Here is a 26,012-nt window from a genome sequence, read left to right on the forward strand (position 1 = left end):
GTGATGGGCTAGCAAATGTTAAGCTGCCCACTGGTCTGAAGAGCTTGACTGTTATCCTTTAACTTGTAGGTTAGGTGACAGAAACAGAAACAAATGAAGTAATTTTTCACAACTTATTGTGAATGCAATTTGTTTCTAACATCACAACAATTTGTTGTGTGAACTTGGGCACATCTGAGACTGGTATTCAGGTCTCTCTACTTGTGACACTGATTTCAAATGATTGTTATTTCTGCTTATGAGTACTTCCTGTTTTTTTCCTGGATAGATATATATACTGGGCTGTGCTACTTTGAAAAAGAAATTGAAGCACTTGAGGCAGAAGGTAAAATGTGTATTTCTGTAGTGCTCTTGCTAGATATGCAGCACTTCATATGGTTTCTTCCGTTTCTAAAGCACATAGAAATGTCAAGAGCTCCTCTCAGCAAACCTGTGAGGTGGGTTAAATGAGTGTTGTCCCCGTTTTACAGTCGTAGGGAGACTAACCACCCATGACGTTAGTGCTGAAGGAAGGCTTAGGTCTTGGAGGATGATGCTTCTAGCTGTGTGAGAAGTCTCCTAAAACATAGTTTGTTAATGTGTTAAGCATTGCAAGTCCAAACACAGCAGGTGAATGCAGTAACCAGACATACTTGACTTTAATTTATCAGCGCAATGATGGTTATTAAAATTCATGTTCAACTGAGATCATTGGCTAGGACACCAGGGCATAATCTTACTTCTACTTTGAAAGATTTAGGAGGATTTAAATTCAAACTGGAGAGAAGCAAAAATAACAAGTGCTTAAAGTATACTGTAAAATCCTAAGTGTGTACTTGTCTTTAGAGGCAAGATTTTAGTCTGCTCTAGTTCTTATTTTATTTTCAAATTCCAAGGCGGCCCACCATAGGTGTGAAGGTTTGTCATTCAGCCATAACACTTTTTTTCTCTCTCCAACAAATTGTATTTCTTGATGTTACAAGTACCAAAGTGGATGCAGTTTGTACAAACTAAATATTGTGTTGACTAGAGAACAAGTGAGAGTAAGCTTATCTTTAATAGAGCCATTCTGAAAATGAGTAAGCTTTTTCCAGCCTTCCAGGAGGAAGGAGTGGTAGGGGCACACATCTGATTCGGAGGAGAGGTGCTTTGAGGTAAGAAAGGGATTGTGAAGTAGTTTCACGGAGTAAGAAAAATCTCTGGACTTGGTGTTTGCAGATGCTCTGTCTGGTCCTGTTGCTTAGATGTGATTTTAATTTCTAAGCATCTCCTTTTTTTGGACGGAGGGGAACACTTGAATCCACTTGAATGAGGGAGTATCTTTGAACTATAAATAAATGTCACGCCAGACAGTGTTTTGGAGTTTGTTGCATACTTTTTCCTTGCTGTAAGTTATGCTATATATGTTTTGTGCTTCTAGAACAATTTCATGTCTTACCTTTTCTTCCATCCAATAAAGCATGAAAACTGTAAATAGGGGGGAAATTATATTTGTCTGTTGATTTGAGACACAATTTAGGACTGTGTGTAAGTATAATAACCTGTTACCCTAGTATTAAGGCTGCACCTCTTCAGGAATTTTCTGTCATCTCTTCATGTTGTCCAGTGTCTGGTCTGACCATGTTGAGGATGGTAACTGGAAACACTCATAGCTTAACTACTGCTGTTTTGACACCATTTGCTTTTTATGTAGTGTCTAAAGCATTAATGACCATTAGTCTTTGCTATTGTGCCCACCACAGAGGCTGTGCTTATCCAAGTGCATTTTTTGTGGAAATTAAACAAAAATACCTATATATACTGAACTGAAATGTAAAATGGTGGAAAACATAAAAATAGTGGTTTTATTTAAAAAGTGTTCTTGAAGCAGTTAATATCAGAGCATTAAACAAGAACGAATCTGGGGACTAAACCTTCACTTAAAAAAATCTGCATTGTTTAAAGTGCTCCAGAATTTAGACTTAGGTTAGCTAGGTCCCAGTGTAAAAGGAGGTCTCTCTTTATGTCTATTCTCTCCTAGCCCCGAATACACATGCCAAAAGATGGATTTCAACTTATATCTTCTGGATACCAAGCATGGCTAAAGCAGGTTGGACTGTATTATTGTTATTCATCTCATGTGAGGGACTGTGTTAGACACCTGTGCTTGTCTCATTAGTGAAGTACATAAATGAGGGTGTAATGAAGTTACAGTGCCATGTTAGCTGATACCCCTCATAGCCATCACTGTTTTGTGTTTATGCATGCTGTGTTTGTATAACATTTTCTCACCAGTCTGATGAATGTGCACTTCCTGTAAATAAAAGTTCAAAATGCAGTCACCTGGAAGCGAAGAGGGTCATAGTCTGAAAACAGATCTACAGCAACAGCTTGAATTACAGAATTAAAATGGGCCTTCAAACACAAAGCTGCATGGTGGTGGTGCTGGTAATAATGGGGAGGCCACTGGGTTAAAACTCAAGAGAATTGCATCTAGCATCTAATTCAGATCTGCCTGGGTGAATCAAGTATGGACACTTACTCACATCACATAACAATTGTGCAGTTTGACACAGTCTGACACTGTGGGGAGTCCCCACTCGGAAGTGGTCTGGTGCTATATTACTCTGGCTATTATTAAAGGCCAGGCTTTAGATGTCTCAGCAGTCTGCCTCTAGCAATTGCTGTCAGCTTTTCACTTTTGTGAGTGAAAAATCCCGCTTCAGAAAAAATAGCTTAATTTACAAATGGCCTGTACAGATCTCTTCTCTGATGAACATAGATGATGAATCCCATGTCCTTGAGAATACATGGCTTAAAGTTGCTGTTTCTGTAGAAAGCCAGAATGTGTTGTTATGGCAACAAAAACTGGAAATATGAAAACAGCACAGATAACCTGCATCCTGTTGTCATGGCAACTGCAGTTGTGAAATGACAAAACGTGGTGGTGAAGGGATCTTCAAGGTGGTACTGTGAGCCCAACATAAACAAAGAACCAAGTCACTTGAGCAGAGTGTGAGAGTAAAAAGCTGCATCAGCAAATCCCCTTAAAATATGAGAGTTTCATTGAAGGTGCTAACAGGATGGTTTTGATGGTCTCCAGTCTTATGTCAGTATCTTAGAAGCAGTATGTAGTAACTTGTTTGTGCAAGCTGCTTACTGCTGTCAACTTACTGACTTCTGTGAAACTGAGCAGAGCTTTGACACCTATTAGAAGATGAGCATCAAATCTTTTATTTGCAAACCGTTTCTTTGAATGAGTGACGTGCTGCAAGGGTGAAGTGTGCTTTGGAGCTTCTCTCCAAGAGACTGTTTCTCTCTCCTCAAGTCCACTCTAGTGAAGGTCAGCTGGGACACTGAAGCTTATGTTTTCTTGATTTAAACTTCGCTGAGCCGGAGGCAAGGTGTCTCAGAGGAATCTCAACTCTGCAATTATTGTCTCACAGAGCTCAAGTTTGTTGACCTATGGGGCATGGCATCAGTTTCTGTTTCTTATGTGGGTTGGGAGAACAATAGGAAGAGGATTGTGTGGCTGTTCTGTTTTCCTTTTACTTCTGAGGCAAACAAAGCAGCCTTTTATTAGCAATACCATGATGCACGTGGGATATATGCTTTTTGAACTCTGAAAAATACCAAGGGGGTAAAAAACTTAAAATGCACAGTAAAATTTCCAAGGAGGCTTTACACTAGGCAACCTCAAATAATGGAAGAACTTGCACTTTTTGAAAAAGATATTTTTGTAAGCATGCTTTCCCTTTGATTTTTAGTTTATTATATTAGTTCTAATGTCTATCTCAATCTTCTTACTCCTTGATCCAAGGAAAAGTTTTAAACTCGGGCTTGTCATCAGCACATACTGTCGTGGAAATATCTTTGCTATTCCAATTTTGTGCTGTGATTTCACCACAGGAAGTGTAAGGGTAAGGCAGTTGATAGAAAGGCTGGGAAGACCTTTCATGAGAAGGAGAGAGGTTAAATTTTTTTGAGGTGAGTTTGGTTTGGTATAGGATATCTATCAAAGGTACTACCTGTAGGATTCCTTAAAACTATGTATTGAAAAGAAAGCCACTTTTGATGTGTGTAAAAGCATAATTACATATGCATCCAGATGGAATGGGGGCTGTGTGTCAGGTTTATTCTCCTGTTGTCTGTATTTTTAACGGGATCCTAACTTAATGATTTTTTTTCCTCAGCATGGCTGAGTATTGATCTGGTGCCTGACTTACACAGAATGTGAGAAGTATCCCAGTAACACATTGTATTAATGTGGACTAAAAGCAGTTTATATTACAGATGAGGTGGAGGAAGATGGAGTTCTGCAAGACTGGACACATACTATAAATATCCATAAAACTGACAATTTTATCTAAAACCAGTGCTGGCTGCATTTGCGTATTTTCAGCCTTCTTAAACTGGAGATAATAGTTGAACACTACCTGAGCATGGGTTGCCCACACTGATGTCATTACCCTCTGCCCTTTAATGGCAGGTTTTATATTTAATGTTGCTGTGCTGTAATGGAGAGTTGTATTGTGTTCTTATGTGGTTTAGAGGAAATACAATACCAATGGCCAGAAATGCATGTTGCTTTAAGACTGGCATTTTAAGTAACCTGCATTGTTCTCTTTACTCTAGCTCTTTCCTGTTTAGCTGTTTGTCTTTTTGTAGAAAATACAGTTGTTTTATTCAGCCTTGATCTTCATTTAAGCTTTTACAGACTTGCTAGCAGTCTGTAACATCCCATCACCTAGGTACTAGCCCTTTGGAGACAAGCCACAATTGACTTCTGAAGGGAGAAAGGGAGGGAATGTTTGTGTATAAATACAGTCAATAGACATGGCATTTTAATTCCTGTATTATATGGACACTTTCTATAATTTAAGCCAAACTATGAAACTGGGCAAGTTAAGCTAATTAGGTAAAACATTTACAAAACCTTATTTTGATTACATAAACGGAAGTAAAAGTATCATTTTTAGGTGGCTTCTGAAACATGGTAATTCAGAGTTAAAGCTAATGCCTCCCTTTTTCTGAGCAAGTATGCATCACGTAGGATATGTAATGTAATGCACTCATCTGAGCCTTTCTGCCTCCCACTGTCTTTTTGTAGTAGGATTTTTAAAGCCAAGTTATAAACCTGTAAATGTGTTTTATGCTGGAAATTCTTGGTGATACCTTAACTAGATTGGTACCAGCAAAGGCCAGTATAATCAAAATAAGGCACTTCCAGTTATTAATGGTCTGCACTTCAGTCAAGTCAGCTGGAAAAGAGGGTGTAAAAACCAGGACTGTGGTGAAACCAGGATTCTTCTGCTAGAATTGAACTTTGCTGAGAGAAAAATGAAATTATTCTGGATATATTTTGGTTTTGTAATTTTGTCACTTAGCATCCTTTTCTTAAGTTCTAAAACATCTATTTTCAGTGAATTCATACGCTTTTTAAAATTCAGATACTAACTCCTTGGGTGGAAAGTTGAAATAAGATTTCTTTCTGCAGTTCATTTATTAATACTTGGCACTCATATAGTACATTATGTCCTCACAGTGCTATGCAGGCATATCACTTATCCTTGAAACACTTTTGTGTGGTAGGTGCATAACAATAATTCTGAGAGATTTTATGGAATTAAATAAAGCTAGACATGAGGGAAAAATCTAATGAAACTTCAGTTTCATATCTCCACCAATGTAGGTTTTTCCCTGCAGTTTGTGTCATGAAAATAGAGAGAAGTTCTAGAAATGTTCCAAGATGAAGAAGTTCCAGCACATTCCTTAGTATGCTGTGTTACTCTGCCCAAACTCATGAGGAATGGTTTGTGATTGATCAGGCTTTAGACACAGAATTATCGAATCATTAAGTTTGGAAGATATTTCTAAGATCATCAGACATAATGGAGCTTAGTAGCAACTGTGTTTTCTTGCTTACCAAAGAGCCGAGTGCACTTGGTCTTGTAACATCTCCATTTTAAACCTTCACATAGTTTCATGCTTTAGACCTTGGTGAGACAGCTCTTATTAAGTTCGGTGTTGTTTAAAGAAGCACACACAAGTCTCTACAAGTCTCACACAAGTCTCTTTTACTCCTTAAAGAAGGGTATGGCACCTAAATCTTAAAGCTCTGCAGCTGCACTGGTTTAGACTTATCAGCTTCATGCATTAAAGAGCTATAATTATGAAAACACTAGTATTGTTGAGTTCAGATGTGATCCATACAAGTTCCCTCAAGCACTTGGCAAATGAGGATCTTGTACACCTTATAGATGGAAGTTGGCCCCTTGCTGGGGCATGTAATTTCTGTTAACTTGAAATCACAGAGGTTGAACTCCAGTAACCACTCCTGGTGAAAACATTTCTTCACAAACATTTACCTAAAAGCTGTGATTTTATCCTCCAGATCCTACTCAGGTAAGTTATTGTATGGATAATCTGAATACGTAAATCCTTTTCCATGTGTCTTATATTTGATATTTAAAAGTAGTTAGTGAACTGGAATATCTTGGAAAAAGTTACTGTTAGCTAGGGAGTTACCAGAAGATTAGAGAAGAGTTTGCATAATACGTATGTTAAGGAAAATTTACTGAGCAATTACACGCAAAGTGGGTGGCTGAAGGAAAAAGAACCCTTCACAGCAGTTGGAGTTCTGCGTGCACAGCAAAGCTGGCAGAATGTAGTAACAGCCTGAGGGTGAAGGGGAAAACTGCTGCACTGAAGTCAGTGATCTGTACCAGGGTAAGAAGTCCAGCATTACCTACGTTTGGAATCTAGGAAGAGTGTTATAATTGAATCTGGTAGCGTGTTTCAGCCTCTGATTTGTGAGACCTATTGTTTGGAAGTCAGACCCTGGTTGTGCCAGAAAAATACGCTCAGCTTTCCCAAAGTGAAATGTTGGTTTGCTTGATTTGCAGTTCATGAAAAATAGTCCAAGGGTCTTTAATGAGATAGCTGAGCTTTGTTATGACCAAGCAGAAGCACAAACCACTTTGAATTGTACCTGTACATGCTTGTGGAAATGTGACCAAGGTGTCTGAACATAATAAAAGGTGAGGAATTGTGCAAAGCACTGGTTGTGACAGGAACTGCATCTGGCCCTTCATGATTCTGGTGCAATATGTGCAGTTAGAAGAACTGTTGGTGGGCTGGTTGAGTCCTGTGAGATCTTTCTCATGGTCACACTCCAAGGATTACTACAGTTGCCTCTTTATTTTTATAAATTAATTTTCTTACTGTGGAAAGACTTTAAAGAAAAACTGCCAGTGACCAAGTCAGAATTACCTAGTTATAAGTGGGGAAAATTGGTCTGGGATGCAAGGAGATGCACATTTTAACTGTATGGCTTTTGACTGTTGTTTTTTTGTCTTAATTAAGACTTACAGCTTTTAATGTTTTTCTTATTTTCAAATGAAAACAGGCAAAAAACTTTCTCCAAAAGTTATGAAAGTATTAATTTGCTCTGAGACATGCTAGTCTCTTTGGTAAGTTTATAATTGGGCAGAATTTTTTTTTAAATGCATATTCTTGTCTCTCAGGTATATAACTACTTCATAACTGGTAAATCTGTATTCATATGTTAGGGTTTTTAAAGGCATATTATTTACACAATTCACTTGAATGGCTCCTTTGAAAGCTGTGTGGCTCTCTCATGTAATTATGTATTTAGTATGCCTTGCATCCATTTTTGGGATAGGGGAAAAGAAAAAAAACTAAGTCCCACAAAATCTACTAAAATAAATAATAAAAGAATATTCTTATTCTGTTTTGACAGCTTTTTTAGAAGTTGTATTATATACTTTTTTTTTTTTTTTCAGATAAGAAGAGTTACCAAAGCTAAAAAATGAAATATGTATGTCAGGTTTTTTAATTGTGAAAGTATACAAGATGCACTGGGAGTATTTTTTTAATACTTACATATATTTATTCAGAAAACATCTCTCAGAACAGTAGATGGAAAAATAAGAGATACCTTTTCATTTTTATGTGAGAGGTCAAAAGAATGAAAAGTAGACCAGGGAAAGGATCCAAAATGATTTTTTATCCAGAAGTAAATTTCTGGAATTGTTACTAAGTTTCATGAGACCAACGTTTGTAATGTAAATAGCAGCTGCCTTATCTGTTTCATGCAATGTGTTGCATTCTGTGGTGACAGGAATAGTGCAGACTGAACACAATGTGAAAGTGATGTATCTTATATTTTTGGCATTGGCTCAGTTAAGTATGTGGCCCAAAAAAGTGTAAGAGGAACTGAGTGAGATTGAAAGATATTGAGGTTTGTTCTCCCATTTTTTGTGGTGTATGATAAAAATAATTCTGAATATTAGGAATCCCAGTAAGATCTGAGCATGTGTTTGATAAAGGATTAAAATTCCTTAGGCACATTTCCTGAGAATTAGGTTTTATAGAGCATGCAGGAAACAGTAGTGTGAAAGATACTTTCAGGGAGAATTGTTCTTGTCAGCCATCCCATATTTGCTTTCTGAAGTGGTGATCTCTCTTCTCATATCAAGCTCACATCTGGTTTATATACTTCAAATACCCTTCAGAGCATCCCATATGTTTTATCTGCTCCAGTTTGGGTGGTAGAATTTCTAGGACCTCTTTTCCCCTCATGTCTTGGTTTAGAGTTCACCTGCATAAGGTGCTGAATGCTGTACTAGGAGGGAAACAATTCTGAGCTAGGAAAGGGCTGCAATAGATGTGCTTAGCATCTGAAATTTATCTTATGTACAGTACACCAAACACCAGCCCTTGGGGAGAAAATTTGTTTTCCTCTTTGGCTTTGTCACAAACTTTTGAAGACGTACAAAAATATATCAGGCTGCCTGTAAATCAAAGGTGTTTTAAGTGCACAGGTTATCATAAAGTTCAGTGCAGGGTTCATACAGGGGTAGTAGGTAATACCTCACTATTTTAAAATTTGCCACAATTAGAAACAGTAATTCTGTACTACTGTCTAATTAATTTCTCTGAACTGACTATAAAGAAAATATCCTTCAACTATAGTTTGATTTTCTTTTGGTCACTCTTGTTTTATAGTGAGCTCAGTATAGTCAGTTTATGCTTTCATACCTGTGCACTGTAGTTGTGAACTGTTGTATAGTAGTGCAAGAACTTTTTTTTTCCCTGTGTAGAGCCACTTAGTTTTACAGGACAAGGTGATATATTTCTGACCTGTAACACAATTTACTAAAACTGTATTAGTTACCCCTAGTATATTGTATTTGCTGAAGGACTAGAAGAGAACAAATTTGATAAGAAAAACCCAGTCTGAAATGGTAATGTATAATCTTGTAATGCAGTAGCAAATAAAGTAAATAACCAATTTTTAGCACTGGCAAAAATTTAGCTATTGAGTGTGTATTGAAATTTGTCTTTAGGACATTAGATAATTGGAAGAGAGGGTAGACTATTAGAGGCAGAATATCTGATGGAGTCAAAAAATGTTCTTGCAATATAATTACAAGAATAATTGAATAGGTTAAAATACATCTTCCCTTCAGCTCATGGTTACTGTCCACTCAGCTCAGGCGGAGGCTGTGAATGCTTCTAGCCTATTTTAATTCAAAGTAAGGCAAACCCATTTTAATCACCAGTGGAGCAGCTGGAACCAGCCTCTGTCACAAGGAGGATGCTGGTCTTGTTTGAAACTGTGCTCCCTGTATTTATTTAGTGGGAAAATACATTTCAGAGTTCAGGGAGTGGGATTTTAAAATCAATTGGAAAAAGAAATTGGGTTTTTCATCAAATAATTCCCTATTTTATGCCACTCAGTGTGTATTAAAGATGCTTAGCTTTTCTAAATAAAAAGCTTTGCGTCTCTGGGTCTGAAAGTTGTGCAGACATCCGAAGTATTAATGCAGTTGGGAGTTAGGAAAGTAAAGAGATTGCTGCATCCTGGCCCAGTACTTAGCAAGCAGTACCAGCATTCCCATTTGGCTCTAGTCCAAGCACTGTGCCTCTGTATCTTTGTTTTGATGAATCGATGTAGATTGACTTGAGTTCAGGAGAGGATTTTTTTCAGTCAGCTTTCAAGTCATGAACATTGAGGCAAGTCACTTGTTTGTGGAGCTGACAGTACAAAAGTGAGTGTTTGACACGTGGCTTGCTCAGTGCATGGGGATAGAGGCTGTTGAGATTTTTCAGAGATCAAGCTCTAAATGAAGTTGTTCTGGTGGGTCACTCATCTGATTTACACACAAGCTGTTTCTATTGAAGCACCTGGGGCCTTTTGTTCAGGCTTGTGAGTAAGCCTCTTTCAGTCACCAACAGTAATTTAGAGTCTCTGCTTCCTTCAATAGGTAAAAGGCAAGTACGGGAATGACATTTCCTTCCACACTGTGCTACTTCACACTTATGTTTTTAAGTACTGTATCACTAATGTAGATTTTGTTGTATACTGGAACAGATTCAGAAATCATCTAAGGTATTGGTTGTTTTTTACTTTGTACTTCCTAACTCTGGAACAATAATAAGTGGCAGGAGCGCATGGGTGAGAAATGATATCCTCTATTGGACAGAGAGCTCTGCACAATAGCCCTTCAATGTTTTTCTTTGTTATTGTGGCAATTTTAGAGGAAGACATTTCATTGCCCTGTAAGTTCCCTGGCACAATAGAGTGCCCTACCTGCAGATTGTAATGACTGTGACTTGAGCTGTAATCTCAACGTAAACCTTGAGTCAACTAGAGCTTGCTTTTCCACTGACAGAGTGCTCCTCATTTTTCCTGCCTCTGTACCATTCCATGCTTCAGTCAGTTACAATATTGAAAGTAACTTCTTTTTTTATATTGTCAGTCAGTTTTAATGGCAATCAGTTCTTTGAGTTCATTATCACAGTACGAAAACTTGAGGCAGCCCAAGGGATGGGAAGGCTTGAGAATATGGAATAAATGATAGCTGCAAGTCTTGGATAACTCTATATGGAAAAAGAAAATCATCCCATATTTATTTTGTATTATGTTATGAATCCTGGAATGGATAACAGTAAGCAGCTGATCCTCACCTAGTGAATTTGCTCTGCATCATCAGAGGCACCATGTAGTAAATCTCCTGTTACTGTGACATTCTTGGAGAATAATAAGCAACTTTGATTTAAATAAATAAAATTGGTGAAATGCTTAACTATGCATATCCATTTCATGTATGAATTTAAAAAAAAAAAGTTATTGTCACAACAGCTTTCAGTAGCTGTAGTGATACATATTACATTGCAAAGAAAAGATTGCTGGCACTTGGAAGGTTTTTTATATGTGGAAGTGTTTGGGAGGTTAAAATGGTGGAAAAGGAAGTATGGCTCACTTTTGTAGCTTGTTACAATACTGTGGGTGTAATTTTTTTGGCTTCAGGAGGGGCATTACATAAAATTAGCAACTTCATGTGATATGTATTACTCTGATGTACTCAAATTCTTGAGTTTCAGTGTCTTTGTAAAGGGAAGAGTTGTTTGGTTGTTTTTTTTTTAAATGAAAATGCAGTGAGGAATGTATTTTAAGGTATCATAAACTTCTATTGAGAACGTTTCTATAGGTTATATTCCCCAGCAGTCTTTAAATACTATTTCTGGAACAGCAGTGTAAATTGCAACAAAGTACAGCAAAGAATGTGGTGACAGACAAGGTTAATCTCTGTGTCTGTCTGCACAGGACCAGATTATGGATGTTGGTGATCACCTTCCTGCTCATTCAAAGATGGGTTATGTTGCTCTTACTTCTCATTTAGTGCAAGATTGCGCAAGGTTTTCTAGCCCTCTCAAGAGCAGGAAGAAACGGAGGCTCAGAAGGCAGCTGTCATTTCATACCCATTCCAGCTGCCCTTTCCACTCAAATTTCCTCCCATCCCCTCCCCTTCTATTAAAAAAAAAAAAAAAGCGGGGCCAGGATTGAAAAAAGAAGACTATGTGAGGGTTTAAAATCTCTAGCAGCTAATCTATCACATCCTTCAGTTTTCATGGCTGTCTGCCAGTTCAAAATACACTTGTTTTTTTCCTGCCTTGCCAGTAATTAGACAAATGCAGTAGTGCTTATGGCATCAAAAATTCTGTGTCTGGTAAAAGTAGTTGCTATCATAATGCATCCCTAAATTTAATAGTAGTAGTGTAAAATGAATAAGCAGCTCTCTATTTCAAGGGCTAATGGCTTTAAGTATCAAAATGGCTAGTATTTTCCTTGATTGGCTGCTTTGGCTCCTTTTTTGTATTTCAGTTTGTAGGAACTGAATCAATTTATTATAAAAATTGTATTTCATTTAACAAACAACAAGGCAAGCAGAAACTCTTATAAAGTGTCACAAACTTCCTGTTCACCTTGGATCATAAGTTTTTCCTTTTATCCCATTTACAGACATAACACAAACCTTTTCTTTCCTTGCAAGTATTACACTTAGAGTTGTCATTTACTTTTCTGGTTTCCTTGCAAAATTGCTTGCCTTGTGTTCTGCCTGGAGCATTGCTGTGGATAGAGAAGAGGTCTGAAAAATTGGAAAGAAATGTTTTATTACTGGGAAAACTCAACACGTTGTGGAATATTAATCAAAATTTACTTTCTTGATCCATAGTGCATTTTTTTCTTTTTGTTACTATGACATCTGTAAAGCTTCTCTCAAGGAAAAGATACTTCAGCAGTTAGTGCTCTCTTAAAGGGCAGTTGTGTTGATGCCATTTGGCTAAGCCTTAAAAGTTCCTGTAATCTGTGCCATCCTGTCTCATACAGTCCCATCTCATAGTTGTCCTTTCTCTGCAGTGCTCTATGCCCAGATCTCTGTGGCTGGGCTGCTCCAGCCTGGCGGACAGCATGCCCTCGCTGCGATGCCTGTATAACCCAGGGACTGGCGCACTCCCAGCTTTCCAGGTACTTTCTGTCTCTCCCCACTCCTTTTCTCTCCATCTGTGTGTGTGTGCATCTCCTTTACTTGCCTGCTTGACCTCTATTTATTCTGGTTCATACTCCGTGCCTCTCCTCTGTCATTCTGATCTCTGGTATTTTAACCCATCTTGTGTAGATTCAGGGCAGCTGGGGCATTTCCATTTACCTTGATAAAATTATTTTATCTAAGTTGGCTTGATACCATCATCTTTTTCATTGGTTTTAAATTGTGTCAAAAAGATACCACTTAATTATATCTGGCAAACATCATCCATCACACAGTCTCCAATCTGGCTATTCTGGCTATTTGCGATGCCCCTCCTATCTAAATTTTCTGTGTGCCACTTAAAGGACTGAGAGGGTGAGTTCATTGCCATGATGATAATTGATGCCAGAAATTCTTTACTTCAGCTTTGTTATCAGGAATCTGGACATTTTGACTACAGAAAATTATTGTCCAAGTAAGCTGTCAGTCAAAAGGCAAGTAAAGGAAACCTTTTTTTCCCTTTGATCTCTGAATTTGTTAGATTGAGGCTTTTCTCTGTCACAGTCAGCCTTCTGCCAAACCAGTTTGTTCAGACCCTTTGGGTGACCAGTGAACTTAAAAAATGCAGACATTCTCCCATGTGTAGAGAGTAAGACAAGTGCTGGGTGATCATCAAGAAACCTAGACAAGCAAGCATTTTTGATGACATGTGGACATAACAGCAGGGACTGGGCTCTGGAGATGTTATAGTCACATTGGAAACTCTGAGGTATTTTATGAACTGCAGTGACTGAGGGACTTTAGGAGTATCTCTGCAGAGAGCATGTTTGTTTGAGCTTATTGTAGCATGAACATTTGCTTCAAGGTTTATGCTGCTAGATTATGCTACTGCTGGCCTAACCTGTTTTATTGACCAGCATCTTTCAAAACCAAATAAAAATAAGAGGCCAGAATATTTCTGAAATTTTCACTTGTTTTGGGGTAAGTTCATTATGCGCCTCTAAAGGAAAGCATGCGAAGATTATTTTAAGTCTTACTTCTTGCTCCCAGAGTTAGGATAGTGCTGTGGAAATAATCCTCGTAGTCCCAGAGGAGGCTTAAGTGTCTTGCATCGTTTTGGTGCAACTCTTTTTGCTGACACAGCAGTAGCACTGATGGACTCTGGAAGGTGTCCTGCCAGGCCTCCTTTGCTGAACCAAGCTTTTAGTGGAGCTTTCTGTGGGGGAGGGGGAAACATGACTTTTTATTAGTCTAAGAGGACTCTAGAGACAACAGGCAGAGTTTAGACTCCTAATCCTGATTTGCATAATTTGACTAAATCATATGGGCCTAATTTCTGAGCTTTTGGCTGTTGAACGAATCTCAAATCTCTTTCAGCTTAGCAGTATATGGAAAGTAATTTATAAACTTAAATTGAGACTTCTTCCTTTCTACTTGAATTATTTTTGATTACTTAAAATAGGCATATATTACAAAGGGTAAGAGAAATTAATTTATTTAAGCTTAAGATGTCCTTACTAATGGTAGATATGAACAATTACTTTTCTGCTAATGCAGTGCATTGATATTTGGGGACAAATGAGTCAGCTGCAAAACCATTCATTGCGTTGGGATACTGGTAGGACTGACATTTGCATTTCTGCAGATTTTGAGAGACGTTTCCATGTGCATTTAGTGACTATGGGAATTGGGGAAGTATGTCCTACTTGCCATCCAAAATGGTAAACTGGTACTCTTCACTGAGCTCTGACTGCTGTGTTGAGGAATACATTTACTGCCAGTCGAGAGAGAAACCACATTGCCAGCAACACCTTCTGCAGCACTGAGTCATCCACATTGCAGTCCATTTTCTTCAATGGGCTCTGATTGATCCTCATTAGCTTGCATGGTTTGAAGAAAACTCCCCTCTGAGGCATGGCTTCTGCATTTTCCAGTGCAGAAGGGAGTGATTTGGAGCCTTCTTGAAGCAGTGATGTTGCAGTATTTCATCATTCCTTAATGTTTTTTTTTTTTTTTTGTATCAAGTCTTCAGGAAAGCATTAAAGACTTTCTTGTAGCCCAGTGAATTTGCTCATATTAAGTTACTTTCCTTTTTCCGTAGCAAGCTTGAAGTAACAGGAGAAGCATATCAATGTTCTTTGCTTGTGGCAAAAGAGAAGATGCCATCTGGAAGGCTACTTAGTCACTGCTGAATTTGTCTAGTTATTTACATGCCTGCCTTCAGATGCTCAGAGAGAAATGTGGAAAGATGCTCTTTTTGAATAGCTCAGTTAAAGTCTTGCTGACTCCTCATGGGAAGCATTGGCAGGTAGTTGATTTAGAGATGATTCTGTTAATATCTCAGGTAACTTCATTTTTCTTCTTTGTGTTTTTATTATTTGAGACAGGTGAAAACAGGATCTTCTGGTTCCTCAACCCTGTTTTTCGGCAATCATCCTGCAGTGGGAAAGGCTTTAAGGCTAAACCCATGTATCAGGGAATAAGGAGTTAGAAAGCTGTTCTTTTTTACATCTCTTTTATATCTCAAAGCTTTGCAACTGATAGTTTACTGTGTAACTGAATTTCATAGCAATCATGGTGGAAGAGGGCAGCAAATTGGAACATGAACTCCTATAAGGCACTGTGGGAAGTGGTCGAGTCAAAGAGGGTATTTTAACAAGAGAAAAAGGCCAGCTATTCAATTTTCAGTGTCTTGGATGCCAGACTTTACGGTACCGTTAATCTGCAAAGCAACTGAAAATTAGGTTGCATGTAGATTCTCCTAATAATAAAAAATAAATTATGCAGAATATACTCTTTTTTTTCTTAGAAAATTGTGCTTTAGAAGTTTCCAGATGTACCAACAGGTGTCTGTTTTCATGACATTTTCCATGTGAAGATAATTACTTTCCCTGTTAAAATATTTTTCCTTGCATGCTCACCAGGCTCTATTTATGTTGCTTTTCATAGCTGGAGGACTTTGAAAATTCAAATTTACAATTACATCCATCAAGTATGCCAAGGGAATGCTTGTATTAATCCTTCCAGGTTTGCAGAAGACCAAAGTATTTCCTTGAATTCATTTCTTTAGGCTGTTGTATAAATGAGGTGGCTTGAAGAGGAATTTGAAAGTCTTGCCAAAGACTTTATGTATCACCATAATCTCAGAGAGCAGTCCGCCTCTTCCTTTTTACCTAATTCACAGCCAACACAAATACCAGCTCCTGTTTAGACTGTAAACTTCTTGGATCAAGAGTCATTCTTTTACTACCTTTGTATGGAGCCTAGACACAGGTGGAAAAGAAGAGAGTTGTCTTGTCAGCTTTATTTTGCCAAATCTGAAACTTTTATTTCTGTAACAGGGTCTATTAATCAAAGAGGAGGATTAACTTCTGTGGTGGAGGTAGCAGCATCTTGTTGAATACAGAAGTGTCTCTATAGAATGTCAGAAATTTGCATTTTGTTTTACTTGAAGATCTTGACCATAAAGAACTGCACCTCAGGGTTTGTCAGGTGAAGGGGACGAGCTTCTGCTTGTTTTTGCACAAGTGAGCATGTGTGTGAGACTTCCTCTGTCTGGGCTAAAAGCTCTGTCCTGGGGAGGAGGGTATGGGTATAGTGGACGAGGCAAATAGAAGCAAAAGGGAGTGTACTTGAGGCTGTGCAGTATGGATGTGACCTCTATGGACTGAGATTACTTTTGCAGAAAGGTGAAAATGCAAAAAATGTTAAAGGTATACAGTGGTGGAAGTTTGTTGTCCTTGTGAGACAGACATGAACTTATTCTTCAAATTACTTGTACATTATTTTTTCCTAATGTTTATATTTTTTGTGTTATGAAGCGGAATATTTGTCAAAGAAGCATTGTCAGTGTATTGGTGGAAACAGTTGTGTCTCTAAATTTCCTTCAGCCTGTTCACACACTTTTGTTTTAGAAGTTGACGTTTTATTGCTGGAAATACAGTGTAAATGTGAGTAGTAGTACATCATTTCTGGTTATACAGGAGGTTAGAGCTTGAGTCTTGGGGTGGGCAAACTGCATGCTCAGAAATGTGTTTGTGAGAAATACATTTGAAGGAAATTGGCTTTGGAGGCAGTGTTTGCTGGTGTGCATAGTTCTGTCTCTAACTGGGAAAGATATGGGGTGTCCAGTCATAGACTCCATCAGCATGGAGACACTAAGCCTGCTTTGTATTCACCCCTCTCGCTCTGCCACTGGCTGTCTGAAGCTTGCCCAGGGGCTGTTTACAGTGCACCTCTAAAGCAGAATCCTAATTTTGGTGACTAATAGCCAGAGCATGTGGCTCCGGCACCCCCCTGGCTGGCAGCAGGCTCTGCCCTGGTTGTGAATGTAGTTAGGTGGCCCCCAACTGTTTACAAGACAGCAGAGGTGAGATCTTTGATTGACAAGTCAGAAATGCATTAGATCATTCCTCTGCCAGTCTCTGGTTCATGCTGTTAAAAATGTCAGCCTCTCCAAGTTTGAATGGCAGCCCGAGGGCCTCAGAAGCTTTTTGTTTTCTGAGATGGAAACACAAATTGGATGTGTGCCTGAGCGCTTCATCCTGGGCTGTAATTTCATCTTTTAGCTAAGAACCACAAGGTACATGAGCAAAGCACCCTGTAAACAATAATACTGGGGAAAAAAATAAACAAGGTCGTGTTTCTGGTACGTTGATCCACTGGTGTCCTGACCTCTATCACGTTGAACATCTCCACTCTGATTGCTGTTCCCTTTGGCATTACAATGAGAGGAGATAGACTGACACAGGAGGCAAAGATTTAAAGTTGCAATGCTGTTGCACATTCCTTGTATTGGCTATGAAATATTGAACTGCCACAACGTGACACCTGGTTTTTTAAGCAAAGTTTCTTGTTGGAGGTGTTCAGCAGGAGTCTTTTCTGTTTTTCCTCCTTTTACCACGTGGCAGGAGCAATTACAAAGGCATGAGAGATGATAAAAGAAGGAGTAGGAATGAAGCCAAATCGCATTTTTGTTTGACTCCAGCCCCACTTGCAGCTCAGACTTTTGGGAGCTTCACTGTAGGAAGAGCACTATGGTTAGCCTGGATGGAGATTTCTTTAAATAAAGTACCCAGTGACTACAGAAGAGCTTTCTTAAACATATTTAGAATTTATCCCTCTTTAAATCTGGTGACATTGTCTGGCTGGTGGTGTAACCTGTGCAGGGGCTTGGTGATGCTGGGGAGCCCACCAAACTCAGGGAGTTGCTCAGGGTGTGCTGCAAGATCTTAGCTCTTGGGTAGAAGCAACAGCAAGAGATATTTTCCTCCTTTCAGATGGCAAAGAAATGAAGGGGACTAGAAAAAAATCTTTGTGGATCAGCAGGATGGGTTTGGTTGTTTTTTGTAGCACATCACTAATTTCTAATTACATTGAGTAATTACATTTAGTAACAGAAATCGGCATTTGTTCTGCACCTGTATTGATACACAGAAGTTGCATGTTCTTTTATTAGCTCTTTGAGTATCAAGAAGTGTGACAGTATCTCTCACTGAGAAATACCACCTCAGTGTGTCCAGCACAATGATTAATTTAAACTGCATGGTAGCTACACGGCCTCCCCCTCCTTCAGCCTCGGTAGTGATGGTCCGGTTACTACTAATGTGCTTTTCCCGCTAAGGTGAGGGCGAGGTTTCTAGTACACCAGCACCAGTTTGACTGTTTAGTTTAAAAAATTAAACAAAACTCATCCGAGTTTTCCTTCCTCCCTCGTTAGGAGTCAGGAAGGTGTGTAAAGCCGTAGTGACAAACGGCATATGCAGCGCCGCGTTGGAGGCATACAGGTATCTTTAAAGCTAGCTCCAGTTCCTCAGGATTGCGAACATCTGCTTGGAGGTATTGTGGAGCTCCACAATGCACTAATTGAATTACTCTTTTCTGGAGTTGCAGGCTGCGCTAATTGAATTAGAAGGCGGCTGTGCGTGTGCGCGCTGCCGCGCGGGCGCGGCGCGGGGCGGGGGCCGGGCCATGGCGCGGACTGTGCTGCGCTCCCCCGGCCGCGCCCGGAACTGCAGCCCCGGGGCTCCGCCGAGCGCCGCAGCCGCGGGGGTTTGCTACTTAAAGAACATTTCAGCGACTCTTCCGTGCTGCTCCAAAGCCTGCATCTTTGTCCCTTTCTGTGGAGAAAGGAGGCTCTGAGGGTACCCGGCTCCAAGCCCCTTGCACCAGTCACAGATGGTCCAGTGCGTTTAGATCCAGCTTAGTCCCTGTAAATCGCCCCATTATCACTTTGGATTTGATGGCTCCACGGGCAATGAGGACTTCAGAGGGAGCCGGTGGCACAAGAACAAGTTGTACCTATTTGTGCACAACTGGCAAAGAGATAACACCAATAATTTTAATTTAGAAATGCAAATATGGAATTTTACGACAAATATGGAGAAATCATTAAATACTTTCTTACCCACATCTAAATTTAAGCCAGTCTTAGAATTTAGTCACTCTTAGTAAATATACAGAGATAGTTCTGAATAATTCTGTATAAGGAGAAGAAAATGAAATATTTCTTCTCTGAAATAAGGTGAACACATGCAAAATTTCAGGGAATCAACCCAAACACTCTCAGTAGAAATGCGGTTGCTAAATCTTAAAATTCATAGCTTGAAGAAGTACTTTGCTGCACTGTGTCAGGTGGATTTCTTCTTATTTCCTCCGCTTTCTGTTGGCTATTACTTACATAGTGTGTAAAAATACTCAGATATTCCCTTTCCTGTATTCTTTCCTCTACAGATAACCAGATGACTTACTTTTCCATAAAATCTCAGCTATTTTCACTCAGTTTTATCTGTGTTTGGTAGGTCATTCTCATAAACATAAACCATATCAGAGACAAGATAGTGTTTGTTTTGCTTTAATGGTTTCTTGTATTTTGTAAGATTTTAAATAAAAATAATTTGTTAAAACACTCTGCAAACTAAGTAAAATTAAGCTCTCCTTATGAAAATACATAACCAATACTCTGTCATATGCATGACTTTTTTTATGATGTTTGTATTCTTGCCCTGTGTCTTGTCATGTTAAACAGGGCTTCTAATTACCACTAAGAATTAGCAAAATTGCTGCTAAAGTTATTTAACAACCAGCTGCCCCCCGAAATAAAATGCAGATTTTTTGTTAAATAGATGAAACAGGTTTTTGTTGCTTTTTGAGGAGAATTCCCAAAGAAGTTCATACTTTGCAAATTCTGGTTTTCATATTTTATTTATATTTATAGTTGTTTCTCTCTAGCATTTTATTTGTATATTTCTGTATTTAAAGATATGTGTATGTGTGTGTATAAGTATAAAAAAAAATAAGGTTGTCATTCTTCTTGGCTCCATTTCTAAGTAGTCAGGTAGACTGCTTCTAGTAGTCATTGTGAATGAAATAGCCAAGTAACTCATTGATCATACCCAAATATTTATTTAGGGCTCATATCTAGTTCTTAAATGACTACCAATATAATTTGGTACCATTGTGGAATTTTCTAAATTGTGTCTGTACATAGCAAGATCAACCATCGCTTTTTGCCTACCTTCTACAAAAAATCCCCGTGATTTATTCTTTCAAAATACAGCCATATATCCGGCGAACAAAGGAAGCAACTCTTCATTCAGCCAGTAAAGCTGCATACGCTTCTACTCTTTCAGGAATATACCTTGCTCTTCTATCACATCTTCAGAGTAATAAAGTGTGCAGCAACCCATTGATGTAGGTAATAACATTTGACCTTGCAACACAGTACGTTCCCTTGTGCAAATGAGGACAAACTTAACACGTTCATGTTTTGGTGGTTGTTCATTAAAAAAAACCCGAACACACACACACAAAATTGATGTGTAGGATAACACACTTATATCCAGTGCCTTATTTTGGTAAGTCAGAAGTGAAGATGGTCGTGGTGAGATTGTCACCTTCAAAATAATATGAGAGTGAATTTGGTGCTGCCTTAAGAGGCTGTAAATGGGAAAGAATCTATTCCATCCAGTGTATAGAGTGCTTTTAAAATCAATCTATTTCTAGAAACTAAATTGTCCTGGGACCAGCTCTTGATATAAAAATTCATAGAAACCTGTTTTTCCGAGTGTGGTAACTTCTTGCCATAGTGCTGTAGTGTTAGAATTCACATTGGCCAGGTTGTTCTGTAAATTAAACAGTGACAGCTTCCCTCGGGGGAACAGCCAATGTATTTATGATGATGTGCTGATTACACAAAATACACTGCAAGCAGAAAACAGCTGCAGAGAACAAACCTCTTAAAAGAATACAATTACAAATAGCACCCTCAGTATTTCTAGTGGTGAGAGCAAAATACAGCATGCTAATTCAGGCTTCTAGTTTGCTTCCAAAGAAGAAAAGAGATCTACAAAGAGGAGGCTGAAGTATGGTTGGATGCACACACAATGCCAATGTGGAACGGCACATAATCCCCTCCTGAAGGTGAAGGGCAAGAACACACCTCAGGCCTGCTTTTTAGCTGTCCTTGTTGCTTAAAATTCCTGTGCCTGCAACTCCAACACCACTGGCTGGTGAGGTGGTGGGGCTCTCTGGCTTGTCAGTGTTTTGACTGCTGTGGTTCATACTCTGTGTCCTGGTTAAGAGCTGAGATGTGATTAGATGACTAATTTATGTTACCAATATGACCATTGTGAAGCAGATCATGGGAGATACTATAGAAAAAAAAAAAAAGGCCCCGGTTTAAAGCTGAGCTTTCTTTTGCTGCTAGTTTTTGCTTTGAGGGAACTTTTGGGAAAAAATTTCCAATTGTTGTTTGCAGTAGCCTGCAGTGCTTTGTTTTTAAAAGGTTCCTGTTTTGTATGTGTAGGGCAAGGTCTTGTACAGTCCAGTTTAGGATAAGATGAAACTTGAAACATCATATTACTGGAAGATGGTGGAGGTAGGACTGTGATTATAATCTCAGGATACAGACTCATGAAGAGAAAAAGGTCTTCAGCTGGAAACAAAAAATGAGAAGTAACTGGAATTGCTTTGTGTAGTGCGGCTGTATGCAAGAGTTGTGATAAGGAGTGCTGTGGTGGGATTTTCTGTGAGGGCTTTTTGAAAATGAGGAGTACATGGCATAGGCAGCTCCCACAGCTGCTAATATCTCACTTCGGAGAGTTGCAAAAGCAAAAAACCTCCACAACTCTGCAGCACATTATTTTTTTGTCTGAGTTGATCTGTCACACTTAAATCATTAAAATATAATATTCTACTTTTGGCTATGCCGTGTATGTATGTGGGAGAGTGAAAATACAGAGAATGCCCTTTCCATCCACTTTTTCAGAATCACTGATAGAAAAGTATGATGCCTTTTAAAAGTCTGGATTTACTGGTGTTTGGTGTCTTTGTTATGTTCTGGGACTGTATCAATAAAACATATTTCAGGCAAAAAAATACCTGTTTAAAATGAAGAAATGTGGTCCTTTCAACATACAGATCTGATTTTAGAGCAGATGAGCTAAAAGCATTGGTACTCTAATTTGGAAGGACTTAATTCACTAGCTTTGAAGTATCAGGTTTTCCAGCTATGGATTGCTGGCTTGTACTAATAGACTGTTACTCATCTGTCTGTATTTTCTTTAAATTGTTTTTGAGCCTCTGTGTGTTGTCCTGCTCTGCTTACATGTATCCCATGTGGCAAGAGGGAGTTTTGTATAATCACCCTGCTTTAATCAATAGAATAATTGATAAACCAGATAAGATTTAAACTGATTACCTCCCCGAGTAGAACTCCCCGAGGGCCTTGGACTCTCTTAATTTTGACATGTATGTTGTGTACCCCGTGGATGAAGTGCAGTTTGAATTATCTGTTTTTATTTGCTTAATGATGGGGAGGGTGTTAAAGTCAAATGTTTAATTAACCCAGCAATGGGCTGCGCTGTCACTTACACACACATCCAGCTGATTGAGATATCTCACCGAGAATACTGAATAGGAATGATAATGTGGCACTGAGACGGAAGATTGCTTTTTCAATCCATTTGCTGGGTCACTGCTTTGAATGTCTTACTGGATGAAAGGCATTCAGCCTGGAAAAAAAAATCAGCATTTAAGTACATTTTGTTTTCCTGGCCCCTTTCCACCAAGAAGTTAAATAAAACAGATATGCTGTAGGTTTAATAAGCCATTCATGTTGTAACAAAAAAGCTGCAACTACTGGATCTCGAATAGGCGGTGGTCTAGAGCTGTACCATTTCCTATAGGAACAAAATGTTTGCCAGCCCCAAGGTATCTGAAGGTGAGAACCTATGTACCTCTTTATCTTTCCTTCTTTGGCTGCTTGGCTACTCACCCCATTTGATGGTGTCCACAACATGTCCAACTCTTCTTTCTTACCCAATTCAATGAAATTTAAAATAATACTTTGTAACTTCTTGTTCTAGTTAAAGAAAATGGTGTTGTAGAGTTGGAATTATTTTGTAGTGGTAGAACCTAATAGTGAGCTGTTAAATTTAAATGTTGCAGGAGGGGCTGTTGTTGCCACATTTAAATTTGCTTTAGCCAAATCAGGAGAGCCCAAGGGTTTGTTTCTTGGGTGGCAGCTGTTCAAAGGCTGCAGTGCTTTGCTAGCCAAACATTATAATGTGCAGTGCCTATTCTGTAACTTTCAATTCTTTTATTAGAAGATTATAATATTTTTTTCCTTAATGTGATTGAACAATCACACCTTTTTTTCATATCTGCAGTGAGGTTTTTCAACAGCACTCTATGGAGGTAAACACACCCGGTATTGGAAGCTAACTAAATTTGCCTCATAGTCCAGTGGTGTGATTGATGCTTCTTGTAATAAATATAGCTTTGGAAGCTGGAAAAAGCACCGAAGCTTGACTGTATGGACTAATTACTACTGTGAGGCACATTGGGGAGGTGGAGCTGTGTCATCCAAACTGCTCCATGGTGACTCTGTAGGTACTTTGAACCTGTTCCAGACTGAGAACCAAGTAGCTTTGACTGCAGGGTCACCTGGATAACAGTGACAAAGATCTGGGTGCCTCCACATTCAGTGGTGTAGACAGTGTGCTGTGAATTCCCATCAGTCTGACACTGCAGTGAGATCACTGAATAGCCATTTCTTAACAAGTGAGCTGCTTTAGGGGAGAAACTGTGCCTAAAAAGTTAACAAGTTTTGTTCCCCTATGCTGTCATTTTTACTTTGGACAGACAACTTGTGCTTCATGCCTTTGTTTTGTATATAATTTTTCCCATTCCTGCAATAAAAATAGGAAGGAAAAAACAACAAGTAAAGCATAAAACAGTACAGTGAGATGAGGATGGTGTGGTTGATTTAGGTGTTTGAGAGTGAGAATGCCACAGGCTTTGAGGAAGGGATGTGATGACAAGTGGAGGTATTTTCTCTGTTTTTCCTCTGTTTGAGGAAAGCTCAGAATGAGAGGTTTTGGAAAAAGAAAATTATAATAATAAGTGTAGGTGATGACCAGGAATGAGAGGGGAAGGGTTTTATAGTCAGTCCAGTGAGATGCCATGGGTTCTTCGAGAGAAATAGTTTAAAAAGTTAGAAAATAGTGCTTGAAGAAGGATGATGCCTATATTACTTAGATCAAAGTTACAAGGTGCTTATATAGGTTGAGTTAGAAGATATCAATATAACCTGATATATCTATATAACCTGATATCAATATAACCTAAATCATGAGTTTTTATATATCTATATAACCTGATACCTATATAATCTGAATCATAGGTTTTTATACCCATATAACCTGAATTATAACTTTTATACCTATATAACCTGATATAAATAACTTTTGATACAATGTAATGGCTAGTATATGGTTAACTAGTTGCTTAATGCTGAATAGACAGAAAAGAAGAAAAAAACTTGCCAGGTGGATAGCTTTAGAGAGAGAAGTGTAGTACTAATGAAAAATTGGCAAGTGCAAAGCCAGTTATCCACAAAACAAAGAATTTAGGCCAGTTAAGACCAGACAGACCAAGGAGCACTGTAACTGCGCATGCACCAAAGACAAAGTTGAAAAGTTCAGATGTGAAGAAGACCGTGGAAGCCTTCATCAAAGGTCCCCGACCTCCCGAAGTTGGGGCGGCGCAAGCGCAGTGCAAAAGAACTGTCTAACAACCATGAGCTCATATGATGTACTTTAGTTCTGGTGCCTGTGTGGTGATGTTGTAGTGACACTGAGCAGTACTTACTGTGTAAGTATAGCACAGCACTGGACAAAGGTGGGTGAGTCAGGTGGAGATACCCCCTCACCATCAGCACTGCAATAAACAAATACCTGCTCTATAGACATTGGCCTATGGGGATTTATTTCCAGGCTCTCTTTTGGGCACCAAGGACATGAAATCTGCAGCAAAACTAGACATGTTTACAACCAGTTTCTAAGAGCACTTTCAGCTCCCATGCAGATGAAGTTGTAATAAATATTGTACAAAGAAAGTTAATCTGTATCTAGAGAATTTTAATAAATAAAAAGTTTTGTAAAACTCTCCCTGGATCTGTTGGCTCTTGCTAACTCTTGTTAGTACTAGAAATATGTTTTTGACATGTATTTTGAATGTTGGATTATATTCCAAGCCTATAAAAACTGACTTTATGCTGTCCCCCCCCCACCCTACATGTAGGGGAAAGAAATCAAGAAAACATCTTATTCCAAATCACTGATAAAAGCCTATAATTCATGAGCATGGGAGGGAAGAATGCTGTGAACTGTGAATAAGAGTGTATAATTTCAAACTTTAGTACTTTTACACTCTGGGATGAGTGTTGAAAATGAATTTTTGTGGAAGGAATGTAGCAAAATGAAAGCAGCAAAGAAGTGAGAGCCAAGTCTGGATTGATTCAGTTCTTCTCTAAAAGGCTTCAGTTGCGTGCAAAATCCTTCTTCCTGAAGTATGTGTGGCACAATTCAGCAGTCTGGCAGAAAAATTTAACCCCAGCTGAAACTGTTATAAAGGAATTTTAACATGAATTTAAAAGATGGGAGAAATTACTAATGTTGCCTTGAAGAATAGAAAGGGAAGAATATTGTTTTGTTCAATGTGAGGAGCAGATGTACAAGGATAAGGCAGTAGGAAGAGGCAATCCAAAGCACAGAGATAATATTCAGAACAAGTCCTGACACCAGTCTTACATAGATAATCTTGAATATTTGAAAGTATACCCATATTATGTGTATTGTAAGGTTAATTGGATGTTTTCAGCCATACTTTTTTGGGAATGTGTGCTTTCTGTTCCTTAAAAAGATGTAGATG

At 38.7% G+C, this 26,012-nt stretch overlaps 1 protein-coding gene across 4 annotated transcripts in view; it reads left to right on the forward strand.

Moving 5' to 3' along the window:
- The window catches only part of BTRC (beta-transducin repeat containing E3 ubiquitin protein ligase), a 113,880-nt gene that overhangs the window by 14,686 nt on the left and 73,182 nt on the right, over positions 1 to 26,012 (forward strand). The window contains exons 2-3 of one of the 4 annotated variants that reach the window (XM_053984225.1): positions 2,000 to 2,068; positions 12,689 to 12,796. The exons of 1 other annotated variant lie outside the window; for it this stretch is intronic. In XM_053984225.1, coding sequence (XP_053840200.1) covers positions 2,000 to 2,068; positions 12,689 to 12,796 — 177 coding nt within the window. The remainder of the gene's footprint in view (positions 1 to 1,999; positions 2,069 to 12,688; positions 12,797 to 26,012) is intronic. 2 more of the 4 variants (XM_053984227.1, XM_053984226.1) reach the window with 2 other exon arrangements.

The sequence above is a fragment of the Vidua macroura genome, chromosome 8 (genome assembly GCF_024509145.1).
Source record: "Vidua macroura isolate BioBank_ID:100142 chromosome 8, ASM2450914v1, whole genome shotgun sequence".
NCBI lineage: Eukaryota > Metazoa > Chordata > Aves > Passeriformes > Viduidae > Vidua > Vidua macroura.